Source organism: Gouania willdenowi, chromosome 18 (genome assembly GCF_900634775.1).
Source record: "Gouania willdenowi chromosome 18, fGouWil2.1, whole genome shotgun sequence".
In the NCBI taxonomy this organism is placed as follows: domain Eukaryota; kingdom Metazoa; phylum Chordata; class Actinopteri; order Blenniiformes; family Gobiesocidae; genus Gouania; species Gouania willdenowi.
The window spans coordinates 24,384,690-24,407,346 of record NC_041061.1 but is presented as its reverse complement, the minus strand read 5'-3'; the positions used below and the strand labels follow the sequence as shown (position 1 = coordinate 24,407,346).

Below are 22,657 nucleotides of genomic sequence, written 5' to 3'. Positions count from 1 at the left end.
GGGATATTTGGTGATCTGGTTTTCAATGTGATGACACGTCTAAAAGGAGGTTTGTATGTGATTGTTTGATTGTAAGTGTCTGATTCGAAAGTCTAATTTTTAAATTTTTCTTCTTTACTGACCAACGACACTTGTTTTTTTTATTTCTGGATTTTGTGGGTCGAGGGTTTAGCCAGTGTCACTTGCAAAAATTCTTCCTCACTCTGCTGGCTCACACTCACCTTTCTGTTTTTAATCATTTCTCATTATTACATGTTTGATCTGTTTTATTTTACTTAACATTGTAGCACTTTGAGGTTTTCTTCAAAATGTAAAGTATGTTACACATAAATATTATTATAAAGAATATCAGAAAATAAGGACACTTACCCCCCATTTAATTATTTGCTTGTGTGTTTACTTGAACACCGTACATGAATTTTTAAATTAAAAATCTCTGCTATAGATATGTGTCTATAGATAAGAGGTATATTTTTTATTTAATAATGTAACACGTGGTTTTGGGCTTTTAAAGGGAACAAACCAAAGTATTTATTATCTAACCACAACAACGTTGTTCTTTGCTTATAATATTGATATTAATAATAGTAATAATAATTAATTCATCTTCCTCACCTGCTTATGAATGAATATCAGGCTCCAAGGAGGAGAAAAAGAACGAATTAACCTACATGACATATGTACAAACATGAAAACATTTTTATTTTTACAATGCAGTTTTTTAAATGAAAAATTAAGCAAATTATATAAAAACAATTGATTGGCTGTTGGAAAGCGAGGCCTCTCACTGTTCTCTAACGCTGCAGATTAACAGTTCCCTTGCTTATACTGGTTTCATTCACACCCCCATTATTACGTGTGAAAAAAGTCAGAAAACACTCAACGCAGTTTAGTTCTCCACTCTTTAATTTCTGAGCCCAGCTGCTGAGCTGGCATTTCCGTCTATAACTGGCCTCCAGTGAAAGCACCTGTCCCACAAAAACACACACTGAACAAGGCCATTGGAGAAAAGTGCTGAAGAGGAAGTAATGAATTAAGTTACTGAATATGAAGTTGGGGAAATGTCTTGTTTCTTTAGTGGTAAGACAAGCATGGGTTGTCCATATATAAACAGAGGTGGAACATTATGGGAACATGGTTGGCAAGAACCAAGGTTAGATCGGTCAAGTGAACCATTATGTATAGTGTTAGATTGTTCTCGTTCACCTAACCACTAACGGAAATGAGTAATGAGTCCCTCACGTGCTTCACCTTTACCTTGTTCTGCTCATTGCTTTTTCTGCTGAATAGCATATAGACATTGTTTGATTTGAGTTATCATGCATTAAAAATAAGCAGCTCTGTACCTCTGTATTTGGAGCAATTTTATAAATGCATTGTGAACGCAAATCAAGCTAATTCAAGATCATAAAATTATCAGCTCTTCTCCGCCCATCCGACCCAAATCTGGGACTATATCTATGTATAAGCAGCCTAAGGGTAAAAACATTGTTGAACTTTGAATAATGACTCAAATATAGCATATTGGAGTCAGGAGTTGGCGAACATAATGTGGAGTCAATCTGACTAGATTCGAGCCAGATGCAGAGCCATTCAACCATTAGGATGTTTCTTTGAAAATACAATGCGCTGATAAACTTCTGAGTTGTTTTCCATCCAGCTGGAAGAGTAACAATGTCTGCTGATATTTGACAAAATGATCATGTGGTATTGACTCTACCCGAGTGGTTTTTCTTACCAAAATTGCCTCTTTGAATTCCTCACCAGTAGTGCATTTGAATGCTGATGGCGGTTTCTCCAGAGGTTGATTCCTCCCATTGCTTGTTATGTTGATCCACACTTAGCTTTGTCAAACAATGTGTCACTGAGTTTGTTTACTTTGACTCTTGCATGAGTTTGCTTAACTCACTCAGTGCCATTGACGAGATATCTCGTCATTTCAAATCTAAACGCTCAGCACCATTGACGAGAAACTCGTCATTTGCGTTTTTTCACGGGGATTACTAGAAAACACCCTGGCGGAGGTCCCTCATCAATATCTAAGCTGTGGGGTGTTGTAGTGACCAACTGTGTCCAGAAGATGGCAGCAGTGCACCTTTAGATGAGAGATTAGCCACTGATGCTACCCAGCAAAGGAGGAAGAAGCAGGAAAAGAAGTGCGATAATGGCGCTATGAAGTGATATTGTGACGTATAGAGCAGCTCACAGCACCACATACTAACACAGAACATGTGTGGACCTGAGTGGATTATTGATAATGTTGTGATCATGAGATAAAACCATCAACTAACCGGGCCAAACGGGTCATCCCTGCGTGTCGGGGGGAGGAGGGGAGGAGGGTGGTGTGGAGGTGGGTACAAAATACCCCCAGCCTGTGAGCCAGATAGCAAAATAATAGGTGACATGTAGGAGGTAGCAGCGCACCTTTGGATGTGAGATCATCCATGCTCATCCGAGCTCAGAGGGAGAGAGGAAAGGAGTTTACGAGACAGCAAATGGCGCTACGTGCAGAGCTGACGTTCCCAGCAGCGCACAGCAGCGCACACAATAATAATAATTTTGCCATCAAAAGCCCTCTGTGTGTTTTTTTCTTTTAGTTTTATATAAGGAAACGATGTTCAGATGTTTGAGTTGTCACTAAAGCAAAAAAAAAGCTTTAAAGTCACTGACTGGGTTTTTTTTACAAAAAGGCTTTTTTCTCAGCTTTTTGCTCTGAAACTGAAGATTTGTGTAAAACTTGCTCTATTCAACGGCTGATTACAAACGAGCCAGAAACAATTTAGAAACAAAGTAGAGGCTTCAATCTAGGCTAGGCTAGAATCTGGTGTCAGACAGCGGCTGGCAGTGAGGGGGGTAGAAAATCTGAGAATGGCTGGCACTGAATGAGTTAATAATTACTAATCAAAAAGTACCTTAATATGTACTTTTGGACCAGAAGAACTCAGAATATCTATGTAGAAGACTACAATACTTACACCTAATGTTCCGCAAGTGTTTAAAATAGTGGCAGCATGACTGCCCGAGAAGAGATAGTCTAAACATCCGTCTGAAGCTCTAACAATCAACTCGATGCACACAGTTGGAGATAGATTACTTCATAGACAGATTAATGGTAGCTTCAACATTCTCAACACCATCATTTTTTCTAAAATAAGTATAATCCATAGGACTTCTGTCAAAAGAGTCCACGAAATGCAAGTTCAATACAAGGCTTTGGTTTCTCTGTGCATCTCTAAATTGTAGATTTGTGGAGTGATTAGTTACAAATATGGCCTTCAAGAGCATTGAATCCAGCCTGCAGGAGAAAGTTAAAAATGGCAGGGCAAACATTAATGCTTGTGTAAATTAATGTTCAACATTACATGAACTGCAATCTTTTTATGACAGAAATGCATGTTTTGTTATTGCAATTAAATAAATGATTTTTTTTTTTCCCTCTTTGCTCTCAGAGGACACTTTTTTCCTTCGATCCCTCCTTTTTCCCTGCTTGCTGCTCTTTATCTTGTTTATGTCTGGTCTTAATCTACAAGAGCCTTTATCTGCATCCCGATCCTAAATCTAAATCATTGAATTGATCAGCTGGTCTTTCTACGCTATTGGTCAGATTTTTCAACGAGGAGGTCGGATAGTGGGAGAGCCCATATATTTTGAGTACGTGGATGACGTCTACAGACCAGATTGGAATTATGATAACAGGTCTTCTGCTGTTTGGAACTGGCATTTTCCTGATTTATCGCAAAATTTAGGTTACGTTGGCAGCATTATTGGAAGCTGCTAGTCAGCCGAACTCTCAGAACTCTCAGATGGATTCCACCGTGTGAGAGGAATGGAGAGTTTGTGTCAAGGGTAATGGCCACATTATTATTGGATTATTGGAATGACCTGGAACAATAGAGCTGCAGTCAGTGTTGTGTCTAGCCATCTGAAAACAACTTATCTTATCTCATTCAGCCCCTGAGATGAAAAGCCTGTTGTCAAGGTCTGTTTTTTTCCCACACTCTTACATGGATGGATGGATGTTGATTTGACGCTCTGACCTTTGCCTTACTTTCCATGAACACCTGGGGTCTGGCTCGGCTAACAAACTCTCAAGGTCATCTCTACAGTAACGCCATCCCACGTCATCGGCTTTTGAGACGAATTGTGACAGACTGTAGCAGTCTCAGAAAACAGGCTTACGCCACTTGTCACTGACTCCTACATTACATACACAACCCGTTTCTTCACCGTCTCCTCTGGCCTCCTCCCTCCCTGCAGATGGCAGCAGGAGGTGAGCCGTAAGGGCAGCGCCATCCTGTGGCTGACCTGTCAACTACCCATCCTAAGACCCATCCCCTGTGCCGTGCAACATGCATTTCACAGAATGCCTGTCAAAAATGTTTCTTTCAAATTAAGAGACAAGGTGCTGTTGTATTGAATTATTCAATTCAACTTTCAATTCAACTTTATTTGTATAGTGCAATTTACAGCTAAGTCATCTCAATGTGCTTATCAAAATATAAATTTCATAATAAGAAAGAAAAAAACCCAACAAGATCCACATGAACAAGCATTTAGTGACAGTGGGAAGAAACAACTCCCTTTTAACAGGAAGAAATCTCCAGCAGAACCAGGTTCAGAGGTGGCAGCATCTGCCTCGACTGGTTGGGGTTAGTGGACAGAAGGACCAACAGAACAGGATAGAGAGATAGAACATCAATGTGTCCCAGACTAGTGAGCCTTGAACCACAGATCAGGAACTGCCACCATCCGCTTCACGACACCTGAAATAGAGCGGAGAGAGAAGGGCGAGGAGAAGGCACTGACTGCAGAAAAACATGATACATTATTATCAAGTCAGCCTGCCTTGGGCCTCACTCCCAGTGGCCTAGTCAACACTTATTATAAAGGTGACGAATCTCTTCCCGTTTATTGGTAAGCTAACAGCGACTCCAAGGTCTGTAAATGTGACCGTTCACAAGACGAGCCGATATCCGCTCTAGCGGTTAGATTATGTTATGATTCAGTCTTGTTTATGCAGACTTTAAATCATAACAGCTACATCAGAAAATGAATCTCTTCCCGTTTATATGAAATTTACCAGCGGTTCCAAGGACTGTAAAATGCGACCGTTTACGGATGAGCCCATGTCCGCTCTAGCAGTTAAGTTAATGCTATTATATGGTATACGCTTCAGCATATAAATAGGTTTTGAGTTTAGCTTTAAAGGTGGAGGGGTAGCAGCCTTGCGTACTGAGACTGGAAGCTGGTTCCAAACGTGAGGGGCCTGATAGCTGAAAGCTCTTCTTCCTGTTCTACTTCTAGACACACTAGGAACTTCCAGAAGGCCAGCAAATTAAGAGTGGAGTGTTCTGCCTGGACGATAGGGCACTAACAGGTCTCTAAGATATACAGGAGCTTAATCATGTAGAGCTTTGTATGCTAACAGGAGGATTTTAAACTCTATTCTAGATTTTACAGAAAGCCAATGAAGGGAAGCCAATACTGGAGAAATATGCTCTCTCCTGTTTGTTCCAGTTAGTGTTCTGGCTGCAGCATTCTGAACTAACTGGAGATTTTTTAGAAGTTATTGGGACATTCTGAAAGTAGAGAGTTACAGTAATCTAGTCTAGATGTAACAAATGCATGGATTAGTTTTTCAGCATCACTCTGGGCCAAGATATTCTTGATTTTAGAGAGATTACGGAGGTGGAAGAAAGCTGTCCATGTGATTTGATTAATATGAGCGTTAAAGGATAAGTCAGTATCAAAGATAACACCTAAGTTTTTTACTGTGGTGCTGGGTGACAGAGTAATGCCATCCATAGATGCTATTTGCTCTGATAATTTCTCTCTGAGGTGTTTTGGACCAAATAAAAACACTTTGGTTTTATCCTGGTTAAGAAGGAGAAAATTACGGCCCATCCAGGATGCGTTGTCTTTAAGACAAGCCTGGAGTTTTAATAACTGATGAGTTTCATCTGATTTTATTGACAAATAGAGCTGTGTATCATCCGCATAGCAATGGGAATTTATGTCATGTTCTCTGATAATGTTGCCTAATGGAAGCATATGTAATGTAAAGAGTATTGGTCCCAAAATTGAACCTTGTGGAACTCCATGATTAACTCTGGCATGCACTGAGGATAGATTATTAACATGAACAGAGTGGGTTCTGTCTGATAGGTAGGATTTAAACCAACCCTCTTTAATCTCTGCAGTAATAATTGATGATCCACTGATCGAAAGCTGCACTGAGATCTAAGAGCACCAGAAATGAGACCAATCCTCTGTCTGAGGTTATGAGAAGATCATTTGTTACTTTTACTAAGGCAGTCTCTGTGCTGTGATGGGCTCTAAAGCCAGACTGAAAGCTCTCGTATAAATTGTTCTTAAGTAGGTGATCATATAGTGCTACATTATGTTGTGTTTGTTGGTTTTTGTTGCAAACATTGCATGATCTTAAACTCTGCCCCTCTCTACAAGGGCATAGTTTGGTTTTGCCTTTTTTAATTCTTCTTACCCATTGTTCCATATTTCTCATCTAAGAAACGGAGCACCGCCCTGCTGCTGGCTGCTCCACAGTTCTCCCGTTCCTGTCCCCCCATGTTATATGTGATAGTTTTTTCCTGTCACTTTTCCCAAATTCTCTAATCTTATTTAACTTATTCAATAATATTTTCCTATCTTAACAAAAAAATTGTCACAAAATTGAGGAAATTTAAGTGAAGATACTGCAGGGACTGATAGCTGTCCCTTATTGCTTACAAAGTGCATATATAATTTATACAAGGAAGTGCAAACTAGATTACATTCATGTTGAAATTGCTCGTTTGCTCTAATCTGTGGCTTACTTGAGATGGAACTGGTCTATATTTGGTCCCTGAACTAAAAGGAGTTTGACACTCCTGATTTTTAAAGGTATCGATTATCGAGGAAATAAGATAAAACAGAATAATGTGCCAATTTACAAAATCTTCACTAAATTTTGGGATTATAGACTTTCAAGTTGGCTCAGTTGCAGCAATTTTTTTTTATTTGCATTTCTGAATCTTATCCTAATGGAAGGACTTTCCTGTGTCCACTTAGTTTCTCCATCCCAATGTCCCACTGGAACCGTAGCACAAACCTATCTCTAAATCCAATCCTCCCACTCAGGTCAGAAAAGGAGACTTGGCATAAATGTTTCCTTGTGCGTTTCACTCCAGTGCTGGAGAAGGCAGACAAACCTCCCACTAGAAGTATCCAAACCAAGGTCAGGACTCTTTTACCACCAACTAATTACACATTATGACTGTGGAATTCGGGCGGTTCTGATCTGCATCCATGAAAATGACCTGTACAAGCTGCACTCTTCAGTGGGAGTAGATTGATTCTGGTCTGGAAGGAACCATATGTGGCACCAAGACAAGACAGAAGAACATTATGTGCATGGATGAGGAGTTTTTTTTTACAAAATGACAACAGTCAGCACATCGACTAAACTAGACATTGCTGTGGATAATTGGCTGATAGGAATATTTGTGTTGACTGATCTGGCATTGTCAGATCAAAAATCATAAGGAAGCATTGGCACATAGGGGTGGGGGAAAAAATCAGTTCACATAAGAATTGTGATTCCAATCATCCACAATTATAAATCGATTTATAAACTTCAAAAATCGTTTTTTTAAAATTATTAATTAATTTATTTATTTTTTACTAGTGTTGCAGTGGAAAGAGTATTCTCCATTGTTGGAGATATTGTGAGAGCACAGCGAAGCAATCTCAGTCCAGAACACGTAGATGAGCTTCGTTTTCTGCAAAAGAACCTAGATGTTCCTGATGGACAGCAATCCCACATCTCAACTCAACTCAACTTTATTTATATAGCGCAAAATTACAACAAAGTCATCTCAGTGCACTTAACAAAATATAAAGTCCATAGTAAGAAAAAGAACCCAACAAGATACACATGAACAAGCATTTAGCAACAGTGGGAAGAAAAAAATTCCCTCTATTTTTTAGGAAGAAATCTCCAGCAGAACCAGGTTAAGAGGTGGCAGCCATCCGCTTCCACTGGTTGGGGTTAGTGAACAGAAGGGCAATCAGGATAGGATAGAAGGATAGTCCATCCAAGTGTCCCAGACTAGTTGAGCCGCAAACCATCGATCAATCCATCCGAGTGTCCCAGAATACCTGAGTTGCGAACCAGCGATCAGTCCATCCAATTGTCCCAGACTAGTTGAGCCGCAAACCATTGTTCAGTCCATCTGAGTGTACCAGCTGCGAAACATATGGTCTGTGATTGTGACCAAAACAACGAGACCAAGTCCGTTTTAGGTTATTGCTATTATACGGTATACGCTTTAGCAAATAAGTAGGGTTTGAGTTTACTTTTAAAGGTGGAGAGACTAGCAGCTTCCCGTGCCAAGACTGGGAGCTGGTTCCAAAGGCGAGGAGCCTGGTAGCTGAATGCTCTACCTCCTGTTCTACTTCTGGACACTTTAGGAACTTCAAGAAGACCAGCAGACTGAGAGCGGAGTGTTCTGCCTGGATGATAGGGCACTAACAGGTCTCTAAGATATACAGGATCTTGATCATGTAGAGGTTTGTAGGATAACTAGACGATTCTAAACACTATTCTAGATTTTACAGGAAGCCAATGAAGGGAAGCCAATACTGGAGAAATATGCTATCTTCTGTTAGTGTTCTAGCTGCAGCATTCTAAATTCGTCGTTGAGATTTGTTTAATATGAGAGTTAAAAGATGTCAGTATAAAAAATAACGCCTACATTTTTTACTGTGGTGTTGGGTAACAGAGTAAGGTTATCCAGAGACACTTTTTGCTCTGATAATTTCTCTCTAAGGTGTTTTGGACCAAATAAAATCATTAAAAGTTATGGCTCACCCAGGATGTGACATCTTTAAAATGGGACTGGAGTTTTAATGACTGATAAGTTTAGTCTGATTTCATTGAAAGATAAAGCTGTATATCATCCGCATAGCAATGGAAATGTATATTATGTTCTCTGATAATGTTACCTAGTGGAAGCATATATAATGTAAATAGTATTGGTCCCAAAATTGAACCTTGTGGAACTCCATGAATAACTCTGGTGTGTGCTGAGAAGAGATTATTAACATGAACAAAGTGGGTTCTGTCTGATAGGTAGGATTTAAACCAATCCCAAAAACGCTTTCCAGTCTCTGCAGCAGTAGATGATGATCCACTGTATCGAAAGCTGCACTGAGATCTAAGAGCACCTGAACTGAGACCAACCCTCTGTCTGTGGCTATGAGATCATTTGTTGCTTTTACTACGGCAGTCTCTGTGCGGTGATGGGCTCTAAAGTTAGACTGACAATTATGGACTGTGTAATCCTACACACCAAGCCCAAGATGTGTCCACCGTTGTTATGTGATTTGTACAATTTTATTTTTGAAATATCAAAGAAATTTTTATGTTATGGATCTTTGTTATGGATCTTTGCATATTGATACTTATCTCTATCTTTTGCTTTTCATATTTTTAATTGTTGCTATTTTCAACCTAATCTTTAAAGACTGCTTCAGATCTTGCTGCAGAACAAAGATAGTAGGGAAGGTAGTTATTTTATGATAAAGTTTTATGTTCTCAAGCTGTTTTTATGAGAAACAAAAAATAAATAAAAAAATGTGTTTGTATGTTGTTTGGTTTGTTATTTCCGTAAATCTTGGAGTCGTCCCACAGCAGAACAATGGGCTTACGTTCTCTGTGGTATTCTGAATTCTGCTATTTGAAGAGGAAAAAAACGTAATCTTCTCGTTTATTATTCATTATTTAGTGGTGACAGATTTCTAAGGGAAGTGTTTGTGTTGTGTGCAGAGCCGCAGTAACTGTATCAGCAGTCTTTTTTTTAACAAAATGACCATAATTTTTGTCATATGCCATTGTCTTTATTTTAACCTGTGTGTCTGTGTGTAGAGGACGGGGTTTGTAAACAGTGGGCGATTTTAACCTTGTAAAAACACTTTGAGATGCATTTATTGTAAGATAACCAAGTTCACAATCAGGTCTACCTTTCTATCTTGGTATTGTTCTGTATTGTTTGACCAACCAACCTGAGTGCTTTCCTCCCTCATTTCCTAGAGCCGCCTTTTCTTTTCTTTTTTGTCTTTGTAGGCCTCTCAGGGAGGAGAATGCTGGCAGCTTTAGAGTTTAGCATCTTCTTGCCAAGAAATGAGTTCACCAAGTTGCTGTTTCCCCTTAAGGCAATGCAATACAAATTTCTGCCCGCAGCTTGACTTTTAAACAAAAACTAGGATAGAGTGAGGGAAGGGTTCAGATGAAACTTCGCTCTGTAGCTTTGGGTGCTTTTGTTTCAATATTTTTTTTTTTTTTTTTAAACAATGGCAATGCTTGAGGATGGCTCCGTAGACTGTGCAGGTAGAAAAACATGTTTTCATGATCTGTTATAAGCAGTACAATATATTCATTATACCAGGGCTATTTAACCCTTGACCTGATAAGCTGCAATTCTGCATTTACATGCTTCCCATCAGGACTTGACATGTCTTTCTCCATCAAAATGCATTTTGTAATAAAGTAAGGGTCCCTAATACGTTGATTGACAAAGGCTTTAGGTCTCGATAGTGGCTCTGTTTCACTTTCCATCCTACTGCCATTATTTTGTCTGTACTTCTCCTCTTTGTCACTTTGTTCCACTTAGTTTTTATATGTTCCCCTTGATGTGTTAAATTAAATGTATACCTCTCTCATTTTTATTTTATACCTGTGGTTCTCAAACATTATTTGTCCAATTTACCCCCTCGAAATGTAAGGAGCTGTCCTAAATAACTGTAAATAGGAAATAATGTAAAAAAATGACCTCACATTTTTTTTCTCACTGTCTTTCCATTTTTAATACATTGATTCTCATTTGGTCCCCATTTGGGACTCACCACCACTCTTAAAACAAGCAATGACCCAATTCAAGGAAAACTTTCTAATTCTCAAAGCTATTCAATTAAAGATTTGTGCAGTTTACAGAAGAGATGATCAATGCTTTACCCTCTGGTGAATTTTGAATGAAAGTAAGAGAAAACTTAATCTTAGATCACAAGGTGAGCACTTTTGATCCACATATTTATAATACTTTTAACACGGTGTTAAAAGAAATATAATTTCTAACTGGTTAGCAAGTAAATGTGGAAAAACGTTTGTACAAAATTAGAAAAATCTATTGTTGTGAGTCTGAAAAGATAGCACAACTTAAAATTGATTGGATTGATTGATTGATTGATTGATTGATTGATTGATTGATTGATTGGACAAATACTCATAATTTGCTTAAAACCCTCCGATGATGAAGTTGAAAACATCTGGTTTATTACAACTTCAGAGAATCAGATCAAATTTTATCATTGGTTTGTGGAAAATTTGCCTAGCCAACACATATCTTGTTTAAACTAAGCTAATAACAAAAAAACAAAAAAAAAAACAGAAGTGGAACACACCAGATATATTTAGAAAATAATCGACAAATGTCTCCAAGTACCCCCTGTAATCTGCACAAGTACTCCTACGAGTACACGTTCCTCTGGTTGTGAAATTTCATACGTTCCAAATCTATTCATCAATTCTCATACTCTGGATTCCCTTTCCTTAGTCTGGACACAGCTTGGCGTCATTGTCTTGCTAGTATCTCAACCAAAGACCAATCAGATTGAGTGAGGTTTCACTTAGAGAATGTGGTAGATGCTGTAGATGGTTTCCCTAAGTGTGGCCTCATACCACATTGTAATCACCATTATGCTTCACTGTGGGCATTACACTAAGATGCTGACCAAAGAGTTCACATTTGTATTTGTCTTCTTTCAGTTCAACAACATTCTTGCGTCCTGAAGCATTTGTTTGCTGGCCTCAATGTTTCATTGGGAGTAGATTTTCTTAGCTTTAATCACAGTTTGACACATTAGTCATCTGCTCGCGGTCTTTCTGAAGAACTTTGTCTGGCTCGTCTCCAGGAGCATTCAGCTCTTCTGTCTCTCTTGAATCTTTCGAGTTGCCTCAGTTATCTAATGTTTCCAGTCACATTTGGCATGTATTGTACGCACATGGTTCTGCAAAGGAATCTAGTGTTTTGTATGATGCAGATATCTGTTAAACTGCAAACACATTTGATTTAAACAATGACAAACTAAAGAAGAGTAAGATCATTTCCTAAAACATCCTAGAATGACGTTGTTTTTATAAATGTGGGCCCTGGGGTGAAAAGAAGGAAGGTCTAGATCAGGTACTTTATCATAGCACTTGGAAGGTCTTACAAATCCAATCAGTGCTGTCTTCCTTAGCTTCTCTTTCCGGCCTTTGGATTTCAGAAGCTTCTCATTTTTTTTGTTTGTCATGTTGTTGTATTTTGCTGCTTCAGAAATATTTTCATATAAAAACAACATACTCAGTGCTAGAATATGAATTATTCATAGTTTAGTAACTTTGAGGGATTGGTATTTAAAAAACAAACAAAAAATAGAGCAGTTGTAAAAGTAGGTCACAGCTTTGGTTAAAGCTTCGTTTTGGTATCCATGTCGTTTTCTTCTCATTTAACCTGACAAGTTGAATCAAGTCAAGACTGCACCTCAAAATGTCAGCACTGATCATCGAGCAGAAACATAAATCCCTCTGACCCTCCTACAGAAAGCTGGAATGAGAGAGCAAACCAAAGCAATCAAACTATCCTGACTTAATGTTTAGTGTCCTTCATTGGTGACTGGGGTGGAGATACTTGTCACTGATGTGGAAACTTGTGTTCTGTCTGCAGTCTCCAACCAACGGCCCTCCTCCATTGCCCAGCTCATCACTGCCAGAAGGTTATTATGAGGAGGCGGTGCCTCTGAGTCCCGGGAAGGCTCCAGAATACATCACATCCAGTAAGTAGAAGGCTTCTCTGCAGGAGGGCGAGTGAAAACAAGTGTTTCCAAACAAACCCTTTGTGTTTGTCCAAATTCCTTTTCAAACAACACTTTTTTTATTCTGCTCAAATGATGCAACAACAAGAAAAAAAAAAATAAGGTGCCGTTCAATCTGGCATTTTTTGTGAAATTTGGAATAAGTTCGTTTAAAGAGCTGTGAAATAAACACCCTAATGATGATGATTTTTCTTCTTCCCATTTTAGATGCATTCTACCCTTCATCCAAAAATCCTCTATAGATAGGTCAGAGTAACACCTTGTTTAGTGTTAACTTTTAAGCCCTAGTATGTAGTGATATCTAGCATTAGACCAGGAGCTCCATGTCATGGAAGGATTGTATACAAGTAGGGATGTTAGCTTTTTGCTGATATACGATATTCCAATATTGTACAATACAAATGTTCTAATTTCAGATATTAACTGGAACCGATGTATACACAGACCTCCTTCCCACCAACCTAATTTTCGATCACACTATCTATATCTCTATGGAAATGACACAAATATGCCTACTTTTAATTTGATTCCCTAATGGATAGGGATGCAACAATATCACAAACTCACGGTATTAAGGCCACAGTATGGTATTGCGGTATTGTCGCCCAAAAAAAGATGACTTGGAAAAATGCCATAGTTTGGAAAACTAAGTGCCAGGAATGTTAAGGATAAACAACACATACAGATTATTTAGCTAAAGTGCAAAAAATCTAATCGAGTCACGAACACAGGTATAGAAACAGTCTAGTATCAATATATATAATAATGAAAAAAAAAAAATAGCCATAGAAATCAAAGTAGTTCAAACTTCTTTATTCTGTTTAGCTTCATTTTAAGTTTTTCGAGAGAAAGATGAACAAGTCAACATTTGAGGTTAGGAGTGATCTCTGAGCATTTAAAGTATCCACTAACCTTATAAAGCCCTAGTTGTCGACATGTATTTATGTATTTATTTGACAGGGACAATGCAATTCAACATACAGTAGATAAAAAATGTGCAGCTGATGTGATGCACATAAAAGTTTAAAGCTAGCGCTAGTTTACAACTTCTGTCCCTGGTTGGGCCTTTCTACATTACAGTGGAATACAGTCAATACAATAAAACTCACCCACCCACAATATAATTGTTATAAAACAATTCTTGCGCGTGCACACACAGCTATTTACAAATGGCCGACTTTTGAGTTTATTTCAGCCAAGACTATTGCAACAACACATCTATAGTCGGGTAAAACGAACCTGTCTCACAACGGTCTAATGCCACAACAGCAACAACTGAAAATGTTGTTAGCTGCGCGACGTCTCTTGTTATTTCTTGAGCTGAGGAACCATGGTTGTAAATGCTTCCTTTAGAGTTTTATGAGCAGGCTGGAATGTTTGTTTGACAGAATCCTTAAATTTTCGGGATGCCGGTGTAGTGAAAAATAATCCTATGCGTGAAAGCCTCCTACAGGCGCATGCGCATAATAGCGTAGTAAATATTTACACATATACGTACAATATTTTGCTACCTTAATTTTTCCTACTAGATAAACCTTAATTCTAACCCTAACCCTAAAAATTAAAGGAAAGATTATTGCCTTTTTTTCAAAATGACGAACGCACATGCGCAGTTTGCCAGGTATGCTTGCCCACTGCCTACCGTAGGAAACTTTCACGGTAGGTTTATTCTACACTACACCGGGTTGTTAAGTGGCTGCTCATGTAGCTCGTATTTCCGGACAAGTAGCGCACTGTACACTAGCAGTATTTACATATTGTCCACCTCTTCTCCTTTATGGTTTTGTTGATGCGGTGAAACCAAAATGTTTCCACACCTCTGACTTGTAGCCGCTGCATCATCCACAAGTTCTACAAACTCCACCGTTTCTCGCTCTGCTGGCTGCCACCATCCACCATGTTTCCTTTCTCCTCTGAGCTCCCACTGTCACACCATGCCATTGGCTCAACAGCCTGTAACCTATGACGACACCCCAAAGCATTATCGGACTTGTAGTTTACTCTGAAACGGTCCGCTACAACGACGCAAAACTTCAATTTTAAACGCAACGTCTCATTATTTTACCCTGTGACATAACCACGACGATATCGAGGAACTTGTGATACTGCGGTATCGTGATACCGTCAATACCGTGACATTCCTACTCATGGATGTATTCCACAAATAGCCATTATTAGTGCAAAATAACAATACTTTTTCAATGTTAGTTATGGAAAAAGGGACATTAGTTTTTAATATGTTGTCTCAAGGAACAGTACATATCGGTTTTTTAATATCGGTGGAAAAACCGATAACGATATCAACCGATATCACCTTCCATGATTCATATAATATATATTATATACTATAATATTGCTAGACTGATCATATCCTCCACTAAGTGAAGTTGCTAAGCAGCACAGTGGACAAACAATGTAGAGATTGGAAAAGCCTAAAAAGGTCAAGTGAAGTATTTGAATAACAGGAGTTTTGTTCATCATGCATAATAATTTGCTTTAAGCAGAGGTGCAAAATTCCAGGGGGTATAGGTTGTGTGTCCCCTTCTGTAAAGCTGTAAATACGTTTTGAAGTTGACTGTACAAGTTATGCCACTTATAAACACATTTTTAACTATTGAAAGGTTGTGTATCTTTTAGTTATGCTATCTATTGTGATTACAAAATGTATAGCATCGTTTTTTATGCCCCCTGGAATTACTCAGTGAAAATTTACTGTTTACTGTCTATAACAACAATGAAAAAAATTTTCAACCATGACTGTAAGGCTTTTCAACTTTTTACCTCTGTCATGAAACTATATGTTTGTAAAACTTTCACTGGTACCTCCTTCTCTCAGATTATGACTCAGACGCCATGAGCAGCTCTTATGAGTCGTACGATGAGGAGGAAGAGGATGGCAAGGGCCAGAAGATGCGTCATCAGTGGCCCTCTGAGGAGGCATCAATGGACCTGGTAAAGGACGCCCGGATTTGTGCCTTCCTGTTGCGCAAGAAACGCTTTGGCCAGTGGACTAAACTCCTCTGTGTCATCAAAGACAACAAACTATTGGTGAGGGATGTGAGCACGTACAGTGTGCAAGTAGAAACCATTAAACCCTCCAGACATTAACTTGAACCATTCTCTTATCCTCAAGTGTTACAAATCCTCCAAAGACCACACCCCACAGATGGAGCTGACTCTGTCCGGATGCAGTATCACTCACGTCCCCAAAGATGGAAAGAAGAAGAAGCACGAGCTGAAAATCGTCCACCAAGGAGCGGATGCACTCGTGCTGGCCGTTCAAAGCAAAGAACAAGCTGAGGAGTGGCTTAAGGTAACACCGTATTATACCCACACTCCCTTTTATTCAGCAACATCTAAGATATTTGTGTTCTCTGTTTGCCAACATGTTAGACCTTTCTGTGCCGCTGTAGCACATGTTTTCCCTTTGGTTTGACCTTTCTCATTTTCACCTCACTAAGAAAACATGTAGTGGTTTAGAACTGAAAGCTCTAATTTTATAAAGGAGGTGTAGCAAACATCCTTCAGAAGTGACGTCACTATAGACTTGATTGCCGAAAAGTAGGTGGAATTTAACACTGTGTACGCTTGTCTAACAGAAAGCAGAGACTTGCTACAGAGCTGTCACATACAGTGAAGGGTGCAAAATGCCAGCAATTGCTGTGATTGCATTCATGATTACAGAACAGTTCAGCTCAGGAGAAAATGCAGATTGTTGGAATGTTCTTGTATCCTGTGATGTTCACTTTGTGGTCACTAGAAAACATTTAGTCCTTTTTTCTGGATATTGTCTGAATAGTTTGTTTTGAGGACGTATTTCTGCTGGCTTCTGTCTAACGTGAATATGTTTGGTTTGTAGTCCTCTCTCTGGCACATTCCTTCTCTGCTGCACCTCCCTGTCTTCTGTTTCACTCTGATCTCTGCCTCTGGCAGAAGAAGAAGTCTACGAAACAAAACTGACCCCACTGAGTTTTAATGAGCTCTGGTGCTTTTTGCCTTTTAGCTCTGCAGTCTGGTGTGTGTTGAAAGCACCTCAGGCCACTCAGGGTTTCAGTCAGAGGAGGAAATGATGGGCCTCGTCTGCTCTTTGGTCTGAGAAGAATGCCTAGAGCTTGAACTCTTCCCTCGAGACTCACATGGAATTTCTTGTTTGTTCACCCTTTCCATTGTAATCTATTTCAGGATTTCTTCCTGTGTTCGTATGGCAGTATTCTTGTAATCAATTGTGCCCTCCAGCCCTTGCTAACCCAGCCTCTCTTTGCTGCCTGTCTGAGGAGGTTTTATTTGGACTTTTCCTTCCATTAGTTTCTTTTTGTCTGTTTAAGGGTGAATTACTCTACGTTAGACACTAGTTTTAGTGTTTGCTTTTCTTTAAAAACAAAAATTAAAAGTTTTTTCTCTTATGTTTGTAAAGCTTAAAATCATTTACTTGTTTTTCTTCTTGTGATTGGATTACCCGTTTCATGTGGTAATTAGTTTATGTTTATTGATTCTGTGCAGCTGTAGCACAAATTCTGTAAGCACGTGCAACCAGACCTGTGAAAATATACAAATCCCTGCGCCACCCAAACAACTGGAACAACTACACTAACTATTGCTTAGAGGGCTTCGTCGAATGCCTAGTTTGTGCCAAGTTTGTCTCTGTAGAGTTTGGCCTGCTGTTACTGTTACCTCTGATTTTTAGTGAAAATAGAAAATGGACTGAAATGACAAAATGATCTTCCTTAAGCAGAAAGAGATAAACAAGACAAAAAATAGAGTTAAATTAGTAACAAATGTTTGGAAGACATAAACTTTTCTTATATTGTGCAAAATCTTGAAGCTACGAAATCCCACAAGATTTGGCGTAATGATCAAAAAATACAATTGTCTCCTGTAAAATGCCATTGTTCTTTTGCTCTTGTTTTTTGACGCTTTTAAATATATTTCATATTTTCATTGTATTTCCTTTTCCGACTGCGACTGTTATCCTCGTATTATGTGAACTATACCTGGCAATAGAGTTTTGATTAATTTATCCCTAATATTGAGTACTTTTGGCACGAGCCGATAAAATAAAAATAATACACAAATGGGTACTCTGAAATGGAAAACAATGGAAATCCGCAAATCCTGAAATGGAATTTGGGAAATTTGCAATGTCAGACAATTTGTCACAGAACTCAGAATGGGTCACAACAGTTTGATTGAAGATCGATAGTTGCAAGTTGCATTTAACTCATTCAGTGCCAGCCATTTTCAGAATTTTTACCCCCTCAGTGCCAGCCATTTTAGAGCATTTTGACTGATTTTAATGACCCATAGAATATTTTGTCCTATGACATTCTGAAATATGACACCGGATTCTGAAAGATTAAAGTCACTACTTTTATCAGAAAAAAATTGTTTGTAGCTTGTTTCGTTCTTATGTAATCAGCAGTTGAATAGAGCAAGTTTTTCACAAATCGCCAGTTTCAGAGCAAAAAGCTGAGAAAACAGGCTTTTTCGGAAAAAAAATCTTTCAGTAACTTTGAAGCATTTATTTTTTTTTTTTGCTGTATTGAAAACTATAACATCTGAACATTGGTTTCCTTCTAAAAAAACTAAACAAAAAAAACATTACAACATTAAGACAAGGTTTTTAAAAAAAATTATTATTATTTTGCTATCTGGCTCACAGTTGAATGTTTTACTTACTGTATTTTGTATCTCTTCCCCCGTCAATCACGCAGACGTAACTTCCTCTTCCTCCCGACATGCGGAGATGACCAGTTTAGCCCGGTTAGTTAATGGTTTTATCTCACGATCACAACATCATCAATAATCCACTCAGGTCCACACATGTTCTGTGTTAGTGTGTGGTGCTGTGAGCTGCTGGATACTTCACAATATCACTTCATAGCGCCATAATCTCCCTCGTTCCTGCTTCTCCCTCCTTAGCTGATGGTAGCATCAGTGGCTAATCTGTCATCCAAAGGTGTGCTGCTGCCACCTTCAGGGCACCAGTTGGTTACTACATCAACAGAGAAGCCTTATATTCACAGTAGTACTCCGTCACAGTGTATCCTGGCAACTACCGTAAAAAAACGCACTGAGCGTTTGGATTTGAAATGACGTAATATTATGTCATTGGCACTGAGTGAGTTGGTTCACTTTTAGTGTTTTTTGGTTCTCTGTGCGTGCAATGGCATGGTGATGATGTTTGCACCATGTGACCATCCCCTTACAATGGCAACATACCAGTGTCAAAGGGTTCTTGTTGGTCTGATGTTAAAGGGAGGTGGTAAGGGGTCAAAGTTCCGTGCTTCAGCACAGTATGGAACAGCTGGCCCAAATGAATGTGCACTGGATATGTAAAAATGGTTAGTACGTTGGGGGCAATAATTATTTTTTTTTTACAACACCGATCGTTTAAGTATCATGGATCAATAAATCAAAGGCATTTTTTTCGGAAAATGAGAGGACTTACTCACAAAGGTTAAGGATGTCGCTAGCAAGTTTGTTAATGACTCCACCTTCAACAACAGGTTTGTTGCCAAATGGTCATGTGACTTGAACTTTGGAAAAGTTTTCAATGTGGGATTTGGAGTCCCGTAGAAGAATGCAAAGCACAGAAGCGGAAAAGTTTTTTAAAGGTCCAGTATTATGCTATTTTTCACCCATTGTTCTAAGAACCCCAACAACATATTATTTGAGGTATATTTTCCCAAACTCGCCTGTTTTGCAGAGTTTTAGCCCTCTGAAAAGTCACTTTCATGGCCACTTCTAAAAACAGGCCATTTTTGGGCCTTCATGCATATGCATGAGTAGGCGTTTCAGTAAACGCAGGCTCCATATTTTCTTTTGCTATCCACACACTCTTGTTGTTTTTAGCCAAAAAAACTGCACATTATTTACAATATACAGTATATACTGTATATATTTAAGGGGCTATTGTGATTGTGAGTCCAACAAATGCTGCTTTAGCGTGTGCGTTTATCACAGCAGCAGCAGTAAATCATTTACAGTCACTTACTTCTTCTCCTCACCTCTTCTGACCAAAGGAATAGACTATTTAAGATGATAGACATTTGTTTTGTCCTATCTCTGCGTTGCATTGGGCCACAAACACATCAGATTATCCCATAAAGGCGATACAAGGTGCTAAAAGTGAAACTGATTGTGAGCGCTCACGCTAATAACCTTCCTTCACCATGTTTGTTTTACCTGTGAGGGAGGAGCTTACATTCTTATAGGGTAGGAGGAGCCAGGATTGTCAGGAGGAGGAGTGTCCCCCCTTATGAGTCATAAGGGGGCAAAAATCCAACTCACCCATTTGGAGCTGACTTTTTGCAAATGTGTGAGAAAGGAAACAGAACTTTTTCAACTTCGGCCCTCTGAATGAGGCTAAAGAAATGTATATCACTGTAGCAAAATCATTATAAAGTGTTTTTTTCATAATACTGCCCCTTTAAGAAGTATTTTGACTTTATTCTTACTTTGAATTCATGAGTTTCCTCGTCAGACAAGGAGGACATTGATTTGCTCATTGGCATTTTTGTTCTGCTTTGTTTATCGTCTTCACCGTGATGACGTCACTCCGATTTTGGCCATTTTCATGTGTTTGCGTGAAAGACCAAAATATCAACACCTATTATTTTGTTTTGGTTTCCATAAAAACAGCAAAAAAGTCACTTTGGCAATGGCATCAGTAGTTGATGTGAACAACTTTTGGATGAAATACAGTTTAAAAAAGGTTAGGGATCATCCCTAGCAGCTTTAAACCAACATCCTCTTTACCTACATAGAGCAATTCAAATTCAAACACCCATCAATGAAGTCTGTCTCATTCCAGGCACGGTTGCCAAAGAAAACAAACCTGCAAAATACTCTCCCAATGAAACGTTGTCAGTATCATCAACCTCCACTGCACCTTAACTACCTATTTACTCAAATATAGAGCTGCAACTAACGATTCGTTTTGTAGTCGACGAATTTATTGATTATTTTTTCGATTAGTCGACGAGTCGCAATTATTTTTCTGTTTTGAAACACATGTTTTAGGCTGCTTTTTTAGCGCACCTGCTTAAATCCTTCCACCTGTAAACATGTCCCTGTTGTACTGTGACATAAAACATGTAGTTGTTATATTTAACACATAAAATATTATTGAAATCACAATAAAATCATGAATAATTGAATATCACAAACTTAAAGTGTAGGTTGTCTTGAACATAGTAGTTACATTAATAAGTAACTTTAAAAGTTAGTGGGGTGACGCTGCTCCTAGCAGTCAATGTAAGGTACTGCAGCTGAAAGGAAGCAGGAAGCGGGCTGGATTTTATCATTAATTTACAAGATTAAACAACACATAAACGCTATAAAACCCACGTCCACTAATTCTTGTAGTGGACATTATCGATTATGTCGACTAATCATTGCAACCTTAATCAAATATGATCCCAATCTTAGTAATTTATGATCTCTCTACTAAGGATATTTAGGTTTTGAGATTTTTAGCAAATACAATGCGTGGCCATGCCCCAGCAGAGGCTGTGTGAGGTAATAAGAGGCAGAAAAAACGAAAAGAATGAGAAAAGCACTGAGAGGGGAAAGCTGGGAGAGTACCTGGTGGTTTCCAAAGCCTTCTACTTACTGTAATGGTTCTCCCAGACATAGTCTGCTAATGATGCGTTCATGGAATACACATGTCTATTCTGTGTCCTGACTTTATTCACGTAAGCCTGCCTTGTGCTTTTGCTTAAAAAAGTCTATGGCTCTATACTTTCCATTCTGTCCTTCTTTTTCTTTACTCACCGTAGCAATGGGACGACAGTTTCTCATCTCTTTGATTGACTTTTTTTAGTTCAGCCATCGGTTCATCAATACTATTAAGACCTCAGAGACGTTGTACTTATACCAACATCAGCAATCTAGGCATGCCACAGAATGCATATAGTGTAGTTAGATCTGTATTTCACCATTCCATCTTTAAGCTCGCCGCACACAGAGCAGATTCTGTCAGACTGAACAGTCATTTTTTGTCCGCTGCAGCCATTTTCAATTCCCAGATTCACAAAGAGGATAAGAATGTTTAAGATTTATTTCAACTAGTATCCCACGTGATTTCTACCAGCAGTTTTTTGGTACCGCATGCAGTCTGTTGTTTTTTCAGCTCTTAAAAAGCTGCTTACTTTAGTTTAGTTTTGCAGTGGTCCAAGTAGTATCCAAATAAGCTGGTGACGGACTATCGACTGTGTTCCTGGTGCGAGGCAAACAATAGATGACTTTTACAAAACTTTTTCCATGTTTTAATACGTTGCGCTACCACACACGGAAGTTGATCCCGAGAAACGAGAGGCACCAGTAGATGCATAACACCAACTCCAAATGTTATTGTGATTTATTAACTCTTCAATTCACCAGCACACTAGTCATGTGACTTTGTGTGTTTCTTCTATTGGCCAGCGAGCTATTCTACAACATTAATCTGTATGGAGTCTTTCTACACCACTGCAAAAAGCCAGGATCAGTCATAAAATATCTTTTTTTTTTTCATTTCATTGTTATCATAGCCAGGATCACTCTGGACTTGATCTGGGACAAATAAATCCTATTCTCCTACATCACTCATAGGGCGGACCTGGATGAATTTTCTATCCCTGCTTTTTGGAAAGGTCTTTGACACTCCATAGCAACAATAACATATTAATTTGTGCATTAGGTAGTTTAAAAAGTAACCAAACATTGAGGGTTTGACTGATGTACATCTAAGCTGGAAATAAAAGAA

At 38.8% G+C, this 22,657-nt stretch overlaps 1 protein-coding gene across 5 annotated transcripts in view; it reads left to right on the top strand.

Annotated features, from left to right (window-relative positions):
* afap1 (actin filament associated protein 1) overlaps nucleotides 1-22,657 on the top strand; it is a 154,823-nt gene that overhangs the window by 97,642 nt on the left and 34,524 nt on the right. For all 5 annotated transcript variants that reach the window (XM_028475013.1, XM_028475012.1, XM_028475015.1 and 2 more), the window contains exons 4-6: nucleotides 12,762-12,870; nucleotides 15,746-15,957; nucleotides 16,043-16,222. In XM_028475013.1, the coding sequence (XP_028330814.1) occupies nucleotides 12,762-12,870; nucleotides 15,746-15,957; nucleotides 16,043-16,222 (501 nt within the window). The remainder of the gene's footprint in view (nucleotides 1-12,761; nucleotides 12,871-15,745; nucleotides 15,958-16,042; nucleotides 16,223-22,657) is intronic.